Here is a 17,920-nt window from a genome sequence, read left to right on the forward strand (position 1 = left end):
AGTAAGTTAATTTAAACTTTAACATTCATTCTTCCTTAATTTTTCATTAATTTGTCATTGTGTCGACACAGATCACCCAAGAAATGGTTAATTTATACTTATGGTACAGCAAAGCCCCCTCCCCTTCTCTGTCAGATTACTCTCANATTTAAACTTTAACATTCATTCTTCCTTAATTTTTCATTAATTTGTCATTGTGTCGACACAGATCACCCAAGAAATGGTTAATTTATACTTATGGTACAGCAAAGCCCCCTCCCCTTCTCTGTCAGATTACTCTCACGTAATCAGTGCAATCTCGTTGATTATGTCTGGAAAATGAGTTGTAGACGTGACGGTAAATTAATTTAGTGAAAATAAAATTATACTTTAATGTCAGATTGTAATACTGTTAAAAATACATATAGTTGTTTCAAAAACTTGGGGGCAATTTTGGCCCCCGGAACATGGCTTTTGGGGGCATTCTTGGATAAATTGCGGGCCAAATGGCCTGTGGCCATTGCTAATTTCTGACACTGTGCTCATGTCATGTCTCCACACCTGTCTCCAGGTGACAGACGGGGTGGTGGATGTGATCGTGTACCCCAGCTCTTCTGACAGGAGCAGAAACAGAGGCTTTGCCTTCGTAGAGTATGAATCGCACAAAGCAGCAGCCATGGCCCGCAGGAAGCTCATACCTGGTAACACACTCCCTCTCCTCTGTCTGTCTGTCTGTCTGTCTCCGATGCTTCCTTCACGCCTGTAGAGCCTCGTCTGACTCTGGGTCAGTTCCTGTGTTTGTCCAGCAGAGGGAGGTAGAACATTAAACAGCAGCAAAGAAAGCTGAAGAGGAATTTAACTGTGTGACTTCAGATGTGTTCAGTTTATTAGGCACAGTGAGCCAAAACCAGTTCATTCTAACCAGTGCTGTCATGAATCGTCCAACAGAAAGGATCTGATGTTTAATTTGTGGTGAGTCTTCCTCATTTTGGGGGATGTCATTTGTGCCACTGTCAAACCAACAGGCAGCAACTTTTTTTCTCACTGGCCAGAATAACAAATTGCCTTTTTGTGTCACATACACATTTGATTCAGTTCGTTTCATTAAGATAACAAGATATCATGTTAAATGCAAACGTCTTGTTTCAGATGAAGCGGCCTCCGTGTTATTATTTCATTACCTTCATAAGTATGAGTGCAACACTAACGAGCAGCAGACAGACAGCAAGGGATATTTTAGCGTATCAGCTGATGTCCCGTACAATAAACAGTGCTGCAGAACTAGTGCTGGAGACGTTCAGTTTCACAGCAGCATCTCGTGTGTGTGTGTGTGTGTGTGTGAGTGTGAGAGTGTGTGTGACACAGACGGCACAGGAGCAGCAGAGCAGGACGCCCCTGAATGACTCCAAAATGTAGTACTGACTCTCCGCATAAGTCAATGTTAAATACATAAATGATTAATTAAAAAATGAAGTATGCGTTTGAAATATAAAAAATAAAGAAATGTTCTGAAATAAATCAATGTTGAATTAATAAATAAAAATCCTCTGAAATAAAAACAAGTAGACTTTAAAAAAATTCCTCTTTAAATAAAGACCTTGTTTATTATTTATCACTTTAATGACTGATGTATTATATTTGCATTTATTTATATATTTATTGCCTCTTTTATTTATTTTTACTTAATTATGACCTAATTGGCGCTCCATAATGTGACAGCAAATCAATAATTTGAGATTTTGCGCTATTTTCTGACATTGGCCGGATCGTTAATTGATAAGTCAAGAAAATAATGAGAAGATAAATTCATTAAAAAAGTGTACCGCTGCAGAATGAGACAAAACAATAAATGCATCACAGTTCAACAGCAGCACAAACTCAGTCCTCAGAGCTGAATCAACACAAACTGTCATGCAGGAGGATTCACTGCAGAGTGGATGAGCCTGTTAGTGTTAGCTCGGTGTTCCTAATAAACTGGGCACTGTGTGCATATAGAAATTTAACACTGTTACCTTGGGGTAAACAGAAAATTGACTTCCAATCGGAGCTGCTGCAGTTTTCACAGTGTAATTAATGTGACTGTACAGGACGGTAAAGTTCAGCAGACACAAGCAGGACGCAGTTTCTGATCGATTTCACACTGTCACAGTTTTTCTGTTGAGCTCTGTTTGGTCTGTACGTTAAATCCATTGTTGTGTAAATCAATGAGCAGCGCTGCTCTAAGGCACTATTGAACTTTAGCATCAGTGTGATAGAGAACATTGATTTGTCACATGTTTAATTCACTGGATCAAACACAGACGCACTTTACTCTTTAATTATTTAACGGATAAACAGCCTCTGGACCTCGTTCAGCAGAGGCGGTAAACTTTCCTCGTGTGGTCAATTTAAAGATCCTGTCCACCTCAGGAACTTTACAGGAACTTTTCTGCACACTCAGGAAGCTGAGGTATGTTCCCACCAGACGAGTCACACGCTACAGTTAATGTGTTTGTCCAGTAAAAGAGGAAAGTCCAGAGGTTCAGACACTCAAGCGCCTCCTCAGAGCCTCCTGCAGCGTCTCACTGTGGAGGTGTTGAGTCTGTGCTGAGAGGGAGAGGAGCTCTGACACGAGTCATCCCACTGACAGCATGTGAAGAAGAGTTCTGTTAATGTCCACTTTAAACAGAAGGAACGATACAGGAAGCAGAAACTTTTATCACCATCATCATCATATTCACATACCTCTCTTCTACTGTTAACCCTTTAATGTCCACACCAAGAATAAGCAATGAAACATATTAATGCTCCTGAGCTGAAGATGGCCGCGGCCGCAGGCACTATGTTTTTGAGTTGTCCGTCTGTCCCATCCTCGTCGATACCATATCTCAAGAATACCTCAAAGATTTCTTCAAATTTGGCACAAACGTCCACTTGGACTCAGTGATGAACTTACTCGTTTTTGTTGGTCATAGGTCAAGGGTCAAGGTTGCTGTGACCTTTTCTGCATCGTGAACCTGATACCTCAAGAACGCCTCGATGGAATTTCTTCAAATTTGGCACAAACACACTTGGACTCAGCGATGAACTTATTTGTTTTTGGTGGTCATAGGTCAGAGGTCAAGGTTGCTGTGACCGTTTCTGCATCGTGAAGATACCTCAAGCACGTCTCGAGGGAATTGCTTAAAACTTGAACTCAGTGTTCAACCAATTAGATTTTGGAAGCGGACTGGTGGGCGGAGTCATATAGCCACGGGGTGGAATGGTGGGCGGAGTCATACAGCCACAGGATGGACCAATGGGTGGAGTCATACAACCACGGGGCGGAATGGTGGGCGGAGTCATACAGCCACAGGGTGGACCGGTGGGTGGAGTCATACAACCATGGGGTGGAATGGTGGGCGGAATCATACAGCCACAGGGTAGAATGGTGGGCGGAGTCATACAACCACAGGGTGGAGTCATACAACCATGGGACAGACTGGTGGGTGGAGTCATACAGCCACAGGGTGGACTGGTGGGCGGAGTCATACAACCACGGGGTGGAATGGTGGGCGGAGTCATACAGCCACAGGGTGGAGTCATACAACCATGGGACAGACTGGTGGGCGGAGTCATACAACCACAGGGTGGACTGGTGGGCGGAGTCATACAACCACAGGTTGGGCTGGTAGGCGGAGTCATACAACCACAGGTTGGGCTGGTGGGCGGAGTCATACAACCATGGGGTGGAGTCATACAACCATGGGACAGACTGGTGGGTGGAGTCATTCAGCCACAGGGCGGTCTGGTGGGTGGAGTCATACAACCATGGGACAGACTGGTGGGCGGAGTCATACAACCATGGGGCAGACTGGTGGGCGGAGTCAAACAGCCACAGGGTGGACTGGTGGGCGGAATCATACAGCCACAGGGTAGAATGGTGGGCGGAGTCATACAGCCACAGGGTGGACTGGTGGGCGGAGTCATACAACCACAGGGTGGAGTCATACAACCATGGGACAGACTGGTGGGCGAAGTCATACAACCACAGGGTGGACTGGTGGGCGGAGTTTGTATCCCAGATGAGGTAGGCTCCTGTCAGGCAGAAAAACCTCAACAGTTTCTCTGATTCCAAAAGCTGACATGATAAATCAATATAACATCCAAACTGTGACACAACTCCTCACCTACAGTACAGTGTGAACAGTGACCCAGCTGTGTGTGGAATAGGGCTGCAACGATTAGTCGACTAATCGATGACTAATCGACTATTAAAATAATCGGTGACTATTGTTGTAGTCGACTAATCGGTTTGAGTCATTTTTCATGGAAAAGTACTATAAAAGTACCCAAAATACTCTTATTGCAGCTTCTTACCCTCAAATATTGGCAGCTTTACACACTGTCCCATGACGGTGAACTAAAACACTTTGGCGTGAGTACGAAACAAGACATCAGATGACATCATTTGGGGGTTTGGGAGAGACAAACCGACATTTTTCAACATTTTAACACATTTTTCGATAAAATGATTAGTCGACTAATCGAAGAAATAATGACAGATTAGTCGACAATGAAAATAATCGTTAGTTGCAGCCCTAGTGTGGAACAGTGTGTGTGTTGACACATGGAGGTTTAACAGTGTACATCATTATGTAACTCCTGTGGTGCTGCTTTGTTTAACAGGAACCATCCAGCTGTGGGGTCAGTCCATCCAGGTCGACTGGGCGGAGCCTGAGAGAGACGTGGATGAGGAGGTCATGCAGCGTGTCAGAGTCCTCTATGTGAGTATATGTGCGTCAGTGTGAGACAGACTCTCTGTATATGTGTGTTTGTTCTTATAAAACCCTCAGAAAAAACAGCTGGGCTCAAAAGAAACGCCTCTGGATCAGAAGACGAGTGTGACAAGAATTCTGATCCAGTTTGTTTATAGAGTGAGTCACAGTGTTAAAGAGGGGTGCCTTCGATCCTGAAAAACCCAAACTTTCTGAATCCTCTAATTCAGGATCAGTCTTTATAAAACTGTCCTCCTGCTCCGCTCCGCTCTGCAGCCAGAGGTCGGTCAGTCAGTCAGCTGGTTTGTTGGTGTTTTAGGAGGAAGCTTCTGAAATATTTAGTAGGATTGTTGAGATCAGAGGTGAGAGAAAGAGCGAGGCAGCAGGGGGGAGAAGACTCACACCGAGCTGCACAGCCTCCAGGGGATCAATTACTGTTCCACTCAAAGACTGAGATGTGACCCCAGGGCAACAGATACAAGCCCAAAAGAACTTTACAGTTGTGTTTTAAGCAGGGGAGGCCCAGAGCTAAATAAAGCCCCAGGTGGTGTGTGTGATGATCATACTGCAAACACAAAATTATTATGATTTTCTCTGATTTAAGAAGCTTTTCATGTATCAGCCGTGTCGTATTACTCACAGGATAATTCCAGTTAATAGCCTCTTTGCATATGACGTCATACATCAGTGTGCTGTCCAGATGGAGGCCAGGCAGCTGGAGGCAAAGACTACCAACACTGTACTAGTGCATCTGATTGGTGCTGTTACAGCTGTTCAATTGATGACATTGGAAAAAAACAAAGGCCACTTTAAGTCCTGAAAATAGAAGGTTTAAAGGGGAGACGTTAAAAAAAACTCACTGAGAGAAGCAAAAACCTCCATCTTTAGTCTGGAGGAGCAGAGTCGACTAATGTCAAACCTTAACGAGATGCAGTTACATTGTGCTGTCATAACTTCCTGTTTTTAATCACAACCCTGAATTTTAACGGCATTTTACCAGACCTCTTGAAACGGTTGACCTCATAGGTAGAAAATAGTAGCTAAAATATGCTAACTTTAGCTAGTAATGTTAGCCTAACAGTGTTTCACCAGACCTCTGGTAACGGTTGACCTAGTAGGTAGAAAATACTAGCCAAACGTTAGCTAACTGTGTTTCACCTGACCTCTGGTAACTTTTGACCTAGTAGGTAGAAAATAGTAGCTAAAGTTAGCTAACATTAGCCTAACAGTGTTTTACCTGACCTCTGGGAACAGTTGACCTAGTAGGTAGAAAATCGTAGCTAAAGTTAGCTAACATTAGCCTAACAGTGTTTTACCTGACCTCTGGAAACAGTTGACCTAGTAGGTAGAAAATCGTAGCTAACGTTAGCTAACATTAGCCTGACAGTGTTTTACCAGACCTCTGGTAACTGTTGACCTAGCAGATAGAAAATAGTAGCTAACTTTAGCCTGACAGTGTTTTACCTGACCTCTGGTAACTTTTGACCTAGTAGGTAGAAAATAGTAGCTAATGTTAGCTAACATTAGCCTAACAGTGTTTTACCTGACCTCTGGAAACAGTTGACCTAGTAGGTAGAAAATCGTAGCTAAAGTTAGTTAACATTAGCCTAACAGTGTTTTATCAGAGCTTTGGTAACTGTTGACTCCGTAGGTAGAAAATAGTAGCTAACTTTAGCCTGACAGTGTTTTACCAGACCTCTGGTAACTGTTGACCTAGTAGGTAGAAAATAGTAGCTAACATTAGCTAACGTTAGCCTAACAGGGTTTTACCAGACCTCTGGTAACTGTTGACCTAGCAGATAGAAAATAGTAGCTAACTTTAGCCTAACAGGGTTTTACCAGACCTCTGGTAACTGTTGACCTAGCAGGTAGAAAATAGTAGCGAACGTTAGCTATTAATGTTAGCCTGACAGTGTTTCATCAGACCTCTAGGAATGTTTGACCTAGCAGGTAGAAAATAGCAGCTAAAGTTAGCTAACGTTAGCTAGTAATGTTAGCCTGACAGTGTTTCATCAGACCTCTAGGAATGTTTGACCTAGCAGGTAGAAAATAGCAGCTAAAGTTAGCTAATGTTAGCTAGTAATGTTAGCCTGACTGTGTTTCATCATACCTCTTGGAACGGATGACCTAGCAGGTAGAAAATAGTAGCTAAAGTTAGCTAACGTTAGCTAGTAATGTTAGCCTGACTGTGTTTCATCAGACCTCTTGGAACGGATGACCTAGCAGGTAGAAAATAGTAGCTAAAGCTAGCTAACGTTAGCTAAGATTGGCAACTCCACTGTAACAAGTCTGAACTAACCCTTTCAGTTATTATCATCAGCGCTTGTCACTCTAACCTGCGTCTCTGCTCTTTGCTAACAGGCTGACTGGACCTTCTCATTTGACGAATCTGGAAAAACACAGTTGTTTCTGACAGAATAAAGTTTGGAGAAATATTTTAGAAACACTAACAGAGTCTGTGCTCCAGGTGCGTAACCTGATGCTGTCCACCAGTGAAGAAACTCTCCGTCGGGAGTTCTCCTGCTTCAAACCAGGCTCTGTGGAGCGTGTCAAGAAGCTCACAGACTACGCCTTCGTTCACTACCGCAGCAGAGACGACGCCATCACCGCGCGGAGCCTCATGAATGGAGCCCAGATTGATGGAACCACTGTGGAGGTGACGCTGGCAAAGCCTGCGGGGATGAAAGAGGGGAGCGTCGCAGGGAGGAGGTCCAACAGCAGAGGATACGTGGGAAACAATGCAGGAGGAGGGTACGGGACGTTTGGCCTGTGCAGGAGCGATGAGGGGATGATGGGAGGAGCTGACGACACTTACTCCCCTCTGAGGACAGTGCCCCTGCCGCCTCGCCTGGGAAGCCCCTTCTACTCAGGAGCAGGAGGTAAGCAGGAGACATAGAACAGAGAGATTATTTCCATTTCAACTGTTTGCAATAAACAAATCAAACATGAACAGTTTAAATAGCTCAGCCCAGCTGATATATAATTCAGCACATAATGCCACCTTTAATGAGACTGCAGTCTCAGAGTTATTCAACCCTCTGAACAGGATCCCTCATAAGAGCACACGTTGCCAAATCAGCTCTTGTCTCAAGCACACCTGAACTAATTAAGGGCTTCATCAGGTGTGCTTGAGAGAGAACACATCTGGACCAGCCAGGAGTTTGTTGACGGTGACGTTTGATTGCATGGTGAGAAATACGACTAAGAGCAGTGCCCAACAAGTTAAGAGAAGAGATCCTCGCCTTGTATAAACAAGGAATAGGATACACAAAGACAGCAAAGGTACTGAATGTTCCCGGAGATAGAGCTGGAAGCATCGTCCAAAGGTAAAGGAACACTGGCGACAATACCTGGACCTGGCAGAAAGAGGAAGCTGCCGACAGCTGCCACCAGATTACTGAGCAGGCAGGTGGTCAAAAACCCTCCAGTGACCTGCAGCAGACACTCAGGCTACAGTTTGCACAGTAGAAGAAGAAGACAAAGAAGACAAAGATATACTCAGAGGGGAAATTCAGTGTTTTCACTCTGTTGTCATACACACACAGACCTGAAATACACACACATGCACTAACAGGACCTGTACATGTATGAAATGGAGAGAGTGAGAGGGCAGTTGGGGGTTTAGTGCCTTCAATGACACCACGGCAGTACCCAGGAGGCAAACTGGCACCTCTCCAGCTACCAGTCCACGCATACTTGGACCAACGACCCTCTGGGTCCCAACCCAAGTCCCTATGGACTGAGCTACTGCTGCCCAGTAAGGCACATACTAAACACTGAAGGTGGCTATGCCCAAACTCCAAGATGAACAACACTACTGATCCAAAAGCACAAAAAGTCGGCTCCAACATGCTAAAACACAGTATAAATAAGCCGCAGAAGTTTTGGGATTTGGTTCTGTGGAGCGTTGAAGCACCACTGGAACTTTTGGGGCCTGTGGCTCAGCGGTATGTGTGAGAGGACTGAAGCAACAATGAAAAAAACACCCTGTCACGGTAAAGCATGGCGATGGCTGGGCTTTATTATCAAGATCGATTTTTAGGTCGTCATTGTCTCATTTTTGTCGTGGAAAAAGGTCGTTGACGAAAAACTGTTGTCGTAGTGTTCATCAACAAAATTAACACTGATTTGAAGAAGACGGTTGCAGCACGCAAACCCAAAAATATTAGTGAGCTGGAGGCTGGTTTACAGAGGTCATAACGGCAAAGGTTGCTCTAAGTACTAAAGACTCTTGTCATGAAGGGGCTGAATAGTTTTGAGACTGCAGTCGTCATTCAAAGTGTCATTATGTGTTGACTTGTGAGAAACCACTTGTGAGTATTAGTTGTGTGGAGCTGTTTAAATTGTTTGATTTGTTTATTGCAATATTTTGCCAATAACCCACATGTGCAATGGGGGCTGAATAATTTTGAGTGCGACTGTATAAATTTTCAGTCTGAAGCTGAGCTCCTCATGAATATGTTTGTAGAAATCTTTTCACAGTTTTCTTTCTACTTCAGACTCCTTCAGTCGAAGATGACATTCTCATATATTGATATATGGTCCAGTTCTATGAGGGCTTTCTCTCCAATTCAGAACATGTCTCTGCCTCCAGAAGAGTTCTCCCCAAACTGCCCAAACCTTACATTTTCTTCAAAATAATGTTTCTGACTGTAGCAGAAAAGTTTCTTTACAACCCGACCACCCACTGAATCGATATCACTCATCTCCAGGTCAGAGTGAGGAACATAGACTCCACTGGATCTCTTCAAGCTTCCTAATGAACTCCAGCACTGCCTTTTTATTTCTAATGCGTTCACACCGGCTCTCTGTTTTCCTCCTGTAGGTCTGAGCAGGTTTTCTGACTTTGTCTCGTCCATTACAAACCACATTCATCATCAAGTCTCATTGATACAGCAGCAGTGATAACATTGTGGTGATGAAGCAAAACTCCAGTTTCCTGGCCCCTGCGGACATTTTCTGAAAATGAGAAAAGTTTTTAGAGTTAACTCTCCCACAAATGAACTGTGAAATATTTATGAGAGGAAAGATGTCGTAGCAGCACAGCCGACTACTACTACAGAGCGAGGGAGGATAAGATGGGTGGATCTGGGAGGTAGAGATGAGAGAGATGGGAGATGGATTAAAGGGACACTTTGGGAGTTGGATTCATGGTGGAGTGAAGAGACAGATTTAAGATTGAGGAGGAGAGCTGGACAAAGAAAAGAGGAGAGAAGATTCAGGCAGTGAAAGATGGAGAGAGACTGGTGGGGACAAGAGATGAAGAGCTTTAGACTCAGAGGGAGAGATGGACAGGTGTACATTAATCTGTCACCACAGTAATTACCTGTAATTTAAGGAGCTCGTCACAGCTCTGTCAGCTGACAACCTGCAGTCACACAGGACTGTCTCTCATCCTTCATCACATCTTTAGTTGTTGTGGATCCATTTAGGCCTGAAACTTATTATTATTATTATATTCTTTATCCATTAATCTGCTCGTTATTTTCTCCAGTGTTTTCCCTGCGTTAATGTATTTGTGGCGGCCTGACACAATCCACACTGACCGCCACATATTGATGTTCTATTATTTTACTCACCTGTTTAAAATGGATAAAATCTTGTTTAATTCAAGAGCTGCATTGATTGCTCTGTCTCTCGATATGGGGCACCGAGTTTAATTAATTATCTGCTTACCGCCCACTGCCACCAGCACCAGCACCAGTCAGTGGAGCTGCATCTATTAGTCGATTAAAATAAGTTGAATCACCAACTACTTGATGATCATCGTTCCAAACATTTTCAAGCAAAAATGTTGCTGGTTCCAGCTCCTTGAATGTGCTGCTTGTCTTTGTCTTTCATGACGGTGAATGAAGAGTCGTTGGGTTTTGAGTTGTTAATATGTCACTTAGGATTTGGATTCACTCCCCCCTCAAATGTTTATGTTTAAGCTCAGTGTTGAACTGTAATACAAGATCGTTTCTTACCAGCTGGCCACCATTGTTTCAAACAAACGTGTTCACATTGCGCCACTCACCAGCAGGAGTGTTTATTGGCCCTGTGCGATGCAGTGAATTCAAGCGCCTTTTCTCCGTTTTCTCTGGTTCTGTAGCACCAGTTTCAAAAATATTTCCGTCTTTCTACTGAAAGAAGCATCCTAGTTTTATGAAAAGGTCGGGTTGCAGCAGCATGCCACTTTCATGGTACACTGTGATATAAAAGTTGACGGTTATCACACTGTGTACAAGAAAAATACTGATACTGAAAAAAACACGACTGGATGTTGAATCAAATCAAATCAACTTTATTGATCCTTTCCAGGAAATTAATTTGTTGCTGCAGCAACGACACAGCAGCCACAACAATATGCAACCAAAAAGACAACACAATACTTGTTCAATGCACCACTTCACTGATAAAATCACTAAGAAAATACTAAAATACCAGGCATGGTAATTAAAAGTAATTGATGATAAAATATCTTAGAAACTACAGACATACCAGGTGATTGATAGATAAATAACTAAATTACAGTGCATTAAAGAGTCTGATGGCAGCTGGGATGAAGGACCTCCTGTAGCGCTCGGTCCTGCACCTCGGCGCCATCAGCCTGTGGGAGAAGGTGCTCCGGTTAATTACCCCCAGGGCATGGAGGGGGTGTGAGGGGTTGGAGATGATCGCTCTCAATTATTTGAGAGAGCGATCATCTCCAACCCGCTGCACTGTATCCAGCTCAGCTCCAGTAATGGAGCTGGCTTTCCTGATCATTTTGTCAGGTTTTTTTTTGTCTGACATACGGGCACCCTCTCCCCAGCACGCCACAGCGAAAAAAAGAGCGCTGGCCATCACTGTATGGTAGACGGTGCACAACAGGGGTCGGCAGATGTTAAACGATCTAAGCCTTCTTAGAAAGTAAAGTCAGCTCTGACCCCTCTTGTGCACCGCCTCCATGTGACCACTCCAGTCCAGCCGGTCATCCACCAGCACCACCAGATACTTGTGGCTGGAGACCCTCTCCACCACAGTTCCCTGGATGATAATTGGCGCTGGTGGGGCCCTTCTTCTTCTCCTGAAGTCCACCACAACCTCCTTGGCTTTGGAGGCGTTGAGCAGGAGATGGTTGTGGTTGCTCCAGGCCACAAAGTCCTCAGTGGTCCCCCTGTACTCTTCCTCCTCTACCCCTCCCCCCTTGATGAGGCTGACCACCGCCGTGTCGTCAGAGAACTTCTGTAGGAAGCAGCTGTTGGTGTTGTGCCGGTAGTCCGCCATTTAGATGGTGAATAGGAATGGTGCCAGCACGGTACCCTGCGGCACCCCCGTGCTGCTCTCCTTTATTTGAGTAATTTTCTAAGAGGAGACTTTTAACACAAACTTCATTAACAAAATGTTTCATGTTTCAGTTTTAGTTATAAAACGTTTGTTCAGCCATCAGTAACCTTCTGTTTTCAGTCCTTTTAGGATCAGTCTGACTGATAAGATAAAATCTGTGATGCTGTTGCAGCCCTAATAGAAGGCCATCCTTCCAGCGGTTAAGAACTTGTTTTAAGGGCGAATTTTCACCAGTTGTGAAATACTCAAAGAAATGCTTCACTTGCTGTATTAATGTGAGTAATGTAAGGCAACATTTGCTTCATGTTCGGTGTGAACAGACTTTAACTCACTTTCAAACAGCTGGTTAAGTCCAACTTAGTATCCAGAAACCTCCAGATGATGAGTTTACTGTCTTTAAAAAAATGGAGAAACCCGCGAATATTAACAATTAAGAAGTTGGGACCGGTTCATTTCAACATAAGTTATGATTAACCAAATATTTGAATCAGTCCGTTAATCAACTAATTGATTAACGGACCCCTTTTAAACCCATCTCCATCGCTGTGACACAGCAGTCCTTTTAATCAAACTCAGCTCTGTAACTTTCCAAACTCATCGTGCACACAGCGCTCCAGTGCAGCACCAACAGCCCACTCCAGTATTAATGACTGTCAGTGTTGAGGCTGACCTGAGGTCAGTGAAGTGTTAGCTGTTGGCAGATGTACGTTTTCTCTTCTCTGTGTTGTGTTTGGAACGAACAGGATTAAAAGGTTTCAGAGCCCTTTTACATCAGACTGAGCCTCCCACAGGTCATGTGTGAGAGGAGAAATATGGATTTGTAAATCCGGATTAATTAACAGGAAACAGAGTGATGAAATATATAAATTTAGGAGCTCATTAGCTAAATAAGCTAAGCTGCACCACATGAGTCCAGAACAAACAGTCTGTGCTTCTGAAGTTGCGTCCTGCTGCGGAGCGCTCAGTTCAACAGTTTAGTAAAGAACACAGAAGAAATAAGTCCCGATTAGACTCACCAGAAAACACAACATTAGTTTGTTGTTTCGATCAGATTTTCTTCGTAATAATTTTCCTTTAGAGATTAGATATTTTAAAATAAAATGAGCCCTGAGCATGTGGAGGAGCCGCAGCTGTTTACTCATGAAAATGTAAAGCAGTTGACGACAGTGACATAGAAGTGTCTCCTCACACAAACTGTTGAAATAACGAGCAACAAGAGGAGAATTAATTATTTCCATTAATTAAAGCAAAGCAGAAAGAGCAGCATAAATTTACATGTGATCACAAAGTTTAAGATAAAGTTCACATTACGTGTTGACACAGAAGAATTTGCTAATATATTCACTCCCCAGCTTGATTAATGACATAATTAGCATAAATGGATGTGTTTCATATATCATGGTGATTACAGCAGCTCAAGTGTTTTGTTTACTGACACTTAAAATGTTGGTGATGTTTCATGTTCAGCCCGACGGGCAGCTCTGACTGTCAAACCGGTTATTTATACACCTGCTTTAATCTTGTTTATTGCTGTTTTTTACTGCCTTGAACCTGAAGAAAAAAATGAAACTAATATTTTTATTTAAACCAAAAGAGTCTTTTATAGAAACATTTACATGTAGTTCAGGACGGAGGCTGATAATTAGCGATTTACAGAGGAAGAAATGGAGAAGTTGGACAGAGAGAGAACAGCTGAGTCAGTCTCATTTAATGAACAGATAACTGATGATAGCTGTGCTCTGAATTAATTCACTCTAATGAACTGAGGTGCACTAAAACCATTTGGTTATTAGACTCAATTATAGAATAACATTTTCACAGAATATAAAGACACTTCTGTGGAAGAGTTTAGTTTGTCGTAAAAGAAGTTCTTTCCCAGAACGCCGAGCCAATCAAATGTAGGCCACACGATATCAGCCTGATTACGGTGTGATGAGTCTAACTTGTGTAACAGCAGCAACAGAAAGTTTGCTGATGGAGCAGGGAGTTGGGGCTGTCCAGTCCCTCAGAGCTGGGGTGGCCAGCAGCAGCGATAAGTCTAACGCCGGAATTCCACTGGATGTGTGTCCGTTGCGGAATGGCTGCGCTGGTTATCCGCTGCGTGCTCCGCCGTCCGTCAACATCCCCTGGCTGCGTTTGCTGTGCGGAGCGGTGCAGCTCCGCCGGACAGCGGGAGTCACGAGGACCCACGAGATCTCACGAATTCACGCGTAATCGTGCGATCTAACAAGATGTAGTTTCTATAAACAGAACCACAAAACCAGAGGAGTAGTAGGAAGACATCTGGGTGCACCTCCATGATTAACATCTCCTCGTCCATGGTGTCAACGGGGTGAAATGACATCTGGAAACCTCTTGCTGTTTTTCCTTAAATACATTTCACTGTTTATCACCAAACCTCTCAGAGGAAAAGCTGGAATTAAGAAGTGTTTGGTCAAAGAATGTTGACGAATCATTTCATGTTGTATTTCTTCTGTTGTATTATTGAAATTCCAACATGGAGACAGATTGTCTTTGCTTTTTGTTTGTTGTTTTACTTAAGCAGTGAACTTGTGAAACACTGGGTTCTCCAACAGTCTGTAGTTTCGGCGTCTGAATGAACCGATGCTGATTAATGCTGCTCTCCTCACTGAACTCATGATGGCTCAGGCTCCACAGGTGTAACTGACTCTGAGCACTTTGTGGCTTCAGGTCTATTTGGTTCAGACTTCTGAATGAGCCCACAGCTGTAATGTGTTTAGATGACACGTTGGTGAAGGTGTGTGAGCGAGTGTTGATGCTGTTTGTTTGTGTGCCACCAGAGAACCCAGACAGGTGTGTGTTCCCCCTGTACCCCGGCACCCCCCTCACCCCCACCAGCCTGCTGTCACTGAAGCAGAGTCAGATCAGCTCCGCCGTCACTCTGCTCGAATTCTACTGCTACAAGAACCACTGGTCTCTGCCTGAGTACCACCTGTACTCCACACCGGGACAGGACGGGAAGCTGCTGCTCCTCTACAAGGTCTCTGCACCAAACACTACACACACACACACACACATTTTAACTGCTGTTTATGTACAACAACACACCAGTGTTCTGCAGATAAACAACAGACCTCTGCAGGAAGTGCTGTCCACCATCGACATCATCTCACCTCACATTACTTTATTTTACCAAGTGTTGGTGTGTATTCGTCCTGAACTGCTCAGTATGCGATATATATTCTGTTTGGTTCACCCTCTGCCCAAACAATTACTGTCAAAATATCCTGGTTATGTTTAGTACTCGCACACACAAATAGAAATTCTAGAGTGTGAGTTTTACCTGGAAAGTTTGGAGAACGAAAACTAACACAACTATGAGTAAATAAACAGATTTATGTCTAAATAAATACAGGAAGAAATGAATGAAAGAATAAATAAATGCTGAAATAAATGAACAAAAGTTAATGGGACAATAAATGCTGAAGCTAGGATCTCTTGCCTCATTAACATAAATGTAATCTTATAAAAATGAAGAAAAAAATTAGGATTTCTATTTATTTATTTAATTAAATATCTACTTTTATTAATTGTGCATTTATCTGTTTATTTCCTGATTGATTTCAACATTTCTTTATGTATGTTCATATTTATCTATTCATAAATTTATTAATGCATTTATTTATTTCTGCATTCATTTCAGCTATTTGTTTATTTTTGTATTTATATTTGTTGATTATTTATTTGAGTTAATTGATACATTTATTAGTTTATTTTTGTATCTATTACTGTATTTATTTATACATTTATTTATTTTTCTATCTATTACTGTATTTATTTCTTTATTTATTCATACATTTATTTATTTGTTTATTATTCCTGTATTTATTTATACATTTATTTATTTGTTTATTATTCCTGTATTTATTCATACATTTATTTATTTTTGTATCTATTACTGTATTTATTTATACATTTATTTATTTGTTTATTATTCCTGGAGGTATTCATACATTTATTTATTTATATATTAATTCCTCTATTTAATTTAGTTCTATATTAATTCATTTATTCCTGTATTTATTTAAACATGTATGTATTTATTTATTTGTTTATTTATTCCTGTATTTATTTAAACATATTTGAGTCGGCCTCCCTGCGTTGGTGTCCCTGTGTATTAGCTGCAGCATGTGGCTGAGCCCAGTCAGTGGACGCTGAGTGGTGTCCGAATGTTGCTGCTGTAAATCACTAGTTTCATATATGTCCAGTCTGACATTGTGACAACAGAGCAGTGTGTGTTGCTGCAGTGAGGAGTCAGTGTCTCGGCCAGGTTCACTTTGTGTCCTGAGCATTTTATCTCTCAGCAGCCTCGTCTCTATGTGTCGTGTGCATCTGTCTGTTGATCAGCAAAATGTTTTCACACTGCTGATCTGCTCCAGAGACGAGTCCGTATTGTCACTGACTCTTTCTTGGCTACTTGTGATCATCTGCCTCGTGCTGTCTGACGGTAACACAGGACACTAGTGGGAATGCAGTCACAGCTAACTGTAGAGTGTCGCTGCAGAGATGTGACCAAACTGTGTCCCAGAGAAGACAGAATTAAAGTCTCGCTGCAGCCATTAGGGAAGACGAATAAATAATAGAGGACATGGAATACATAAATGTTTATTTGTGTGTGTGTGTGTGTGTGTGTGTGTAGGTGATGATCCCATCAACACAAAGCACCTTCATCCCAGACAAGCTGTGTGTGCTGTTGGATGGTGCCAAAGAACTGGCCGCACAGACAACCCTGTGGAACCTCGGTACTGTTCACACACACACACACACACACACACACACACACACACACACACACACACACACACACACACACACACACGCACACGCACACACACAGATTTCTGATCCGTCTTGGCTGTTAGCTGGATGTTTACTTGCTGTATGCATAAACAGTGTGTTTACACACGCCATAAGAGTAAACAGGGCCGAGGTGATGCAGCCTGTGCCGCACAGCTTCACACGGCCTGAGGAGCTCAACACGCTGCTGCATTTACATTTCACTTCAGGAGTTACAGTCAGGAAGTAAAAACTTTAACCAGCCAGGTCTCTGAGTTTAGACACAAAGTTTGGATCAGTTTAAAGATTAAAAACAACATATTTGCTCCTCGTTTGTTTGTTTGATGTTTCTTTGACAAATGGCTCATGAAAGAGTTGATTATTAGCAGCTGGCTGTGACATCAGAGGTGACGACTTGTTAGGGCTGAGATCACCAAGTCAGTATGAAGATTAACTGCCATATTTACCTCTGTAATGACCACTGAAACAATGTCTTGATAAGTGCACCCGCACACAGGATCGTCCGTCCTCACTGTGGACCTCTGACTGTTTTTATGTCCCGTACAAAAAAATAGAAAACAGTGGATTATGATTCATTTAATCACATGTAGCAGTTCAGAATAGGAATGCACACGATTAGACGTCTAAACGATTAAACGTCACCCCCTTGCTAGTCGGCACCAGAAATATTAGTCGGTTAAACCAATCAGTGTTTTATTATTTCTTTCTGGCTCTCAACGAAGGCGGACGCTTTTTCTCTTGCTCCCTCCCTGCCCCTATCTGCCCTGCCTGCTGCTCTTTGTCTTGTGCTGTCTCTGTCTGATCTATCGGAGCCTCTCTCTGCATTTCTCTCCGAAAACTAATACCTTGGATTTGATTAGCTGGTCTCTCAACGCAATTGACCAAATTTTCTCGACAAGGAGACTGGGCAAAGGAGAGCCTGCCTGCCCTGATGGAACGTTTGCAGCCGGATACACGATGGACTCCTGGGAGAAGTGGAGGATCGTGTGCCTGTCGATCCTTTCCGTTGAGGATGTTGAAGACGTCTACATAATTGGAATTATGATAACAGGCATTCTGCTGTTTGGAGTTAGCAGCTT

At 42.9% G+C, this 17,920-nt stretch overlaps 1 protein-coding gene across 1 annotated transcript in view; it reads left to right on the forward strand.

Annotated features, from left to right (window-relative positions):
- Positions 1–17,920, forward strand: part of rbm46 (RNA binding motif protein 46) — a 34,706-nt gene that overhangs the window by 6,035 nt on the left and 10,751 nt on the right. Inside the window, exons 5-9 of the mRNA XM_050066394.1 lie at positions 551–680; positions 4,627–4,724; positions 7,183–7,594; positions 14,825–15,024; positions 16,684–16,786. Of these exons, the coding sequence (XP_049922351.1) occupies positions 551–680; positions 4,627–4,724; positions 7,183–7,594; positions 14,825–15,024; positions 16,684–16,786 (943 nt within the window). The remainder of the gene's footprint in view (positions 1–550; positions 681–4,626; positions 4,725–7,182; positions 7,595–14,824; positions 15,025–16,683; positions 16,787–17,920) is intronic.

The sequence above is a fragment of the Epinephelus moara genome, chromosome 17 (assembly GCF_006386435.1).
Source record: "Epinephelus moara isolate mb chromosome 17, YSFRI_EMoa_1.0, whole genome shotgun sequence".
Taxonomy (NCBI): domain Eukaryota; kingdom Metazoa; phylum Chordata; class Actinopteri; order Perciformes; family Serranidae; genus Epinephelus; species Epinephelus moara.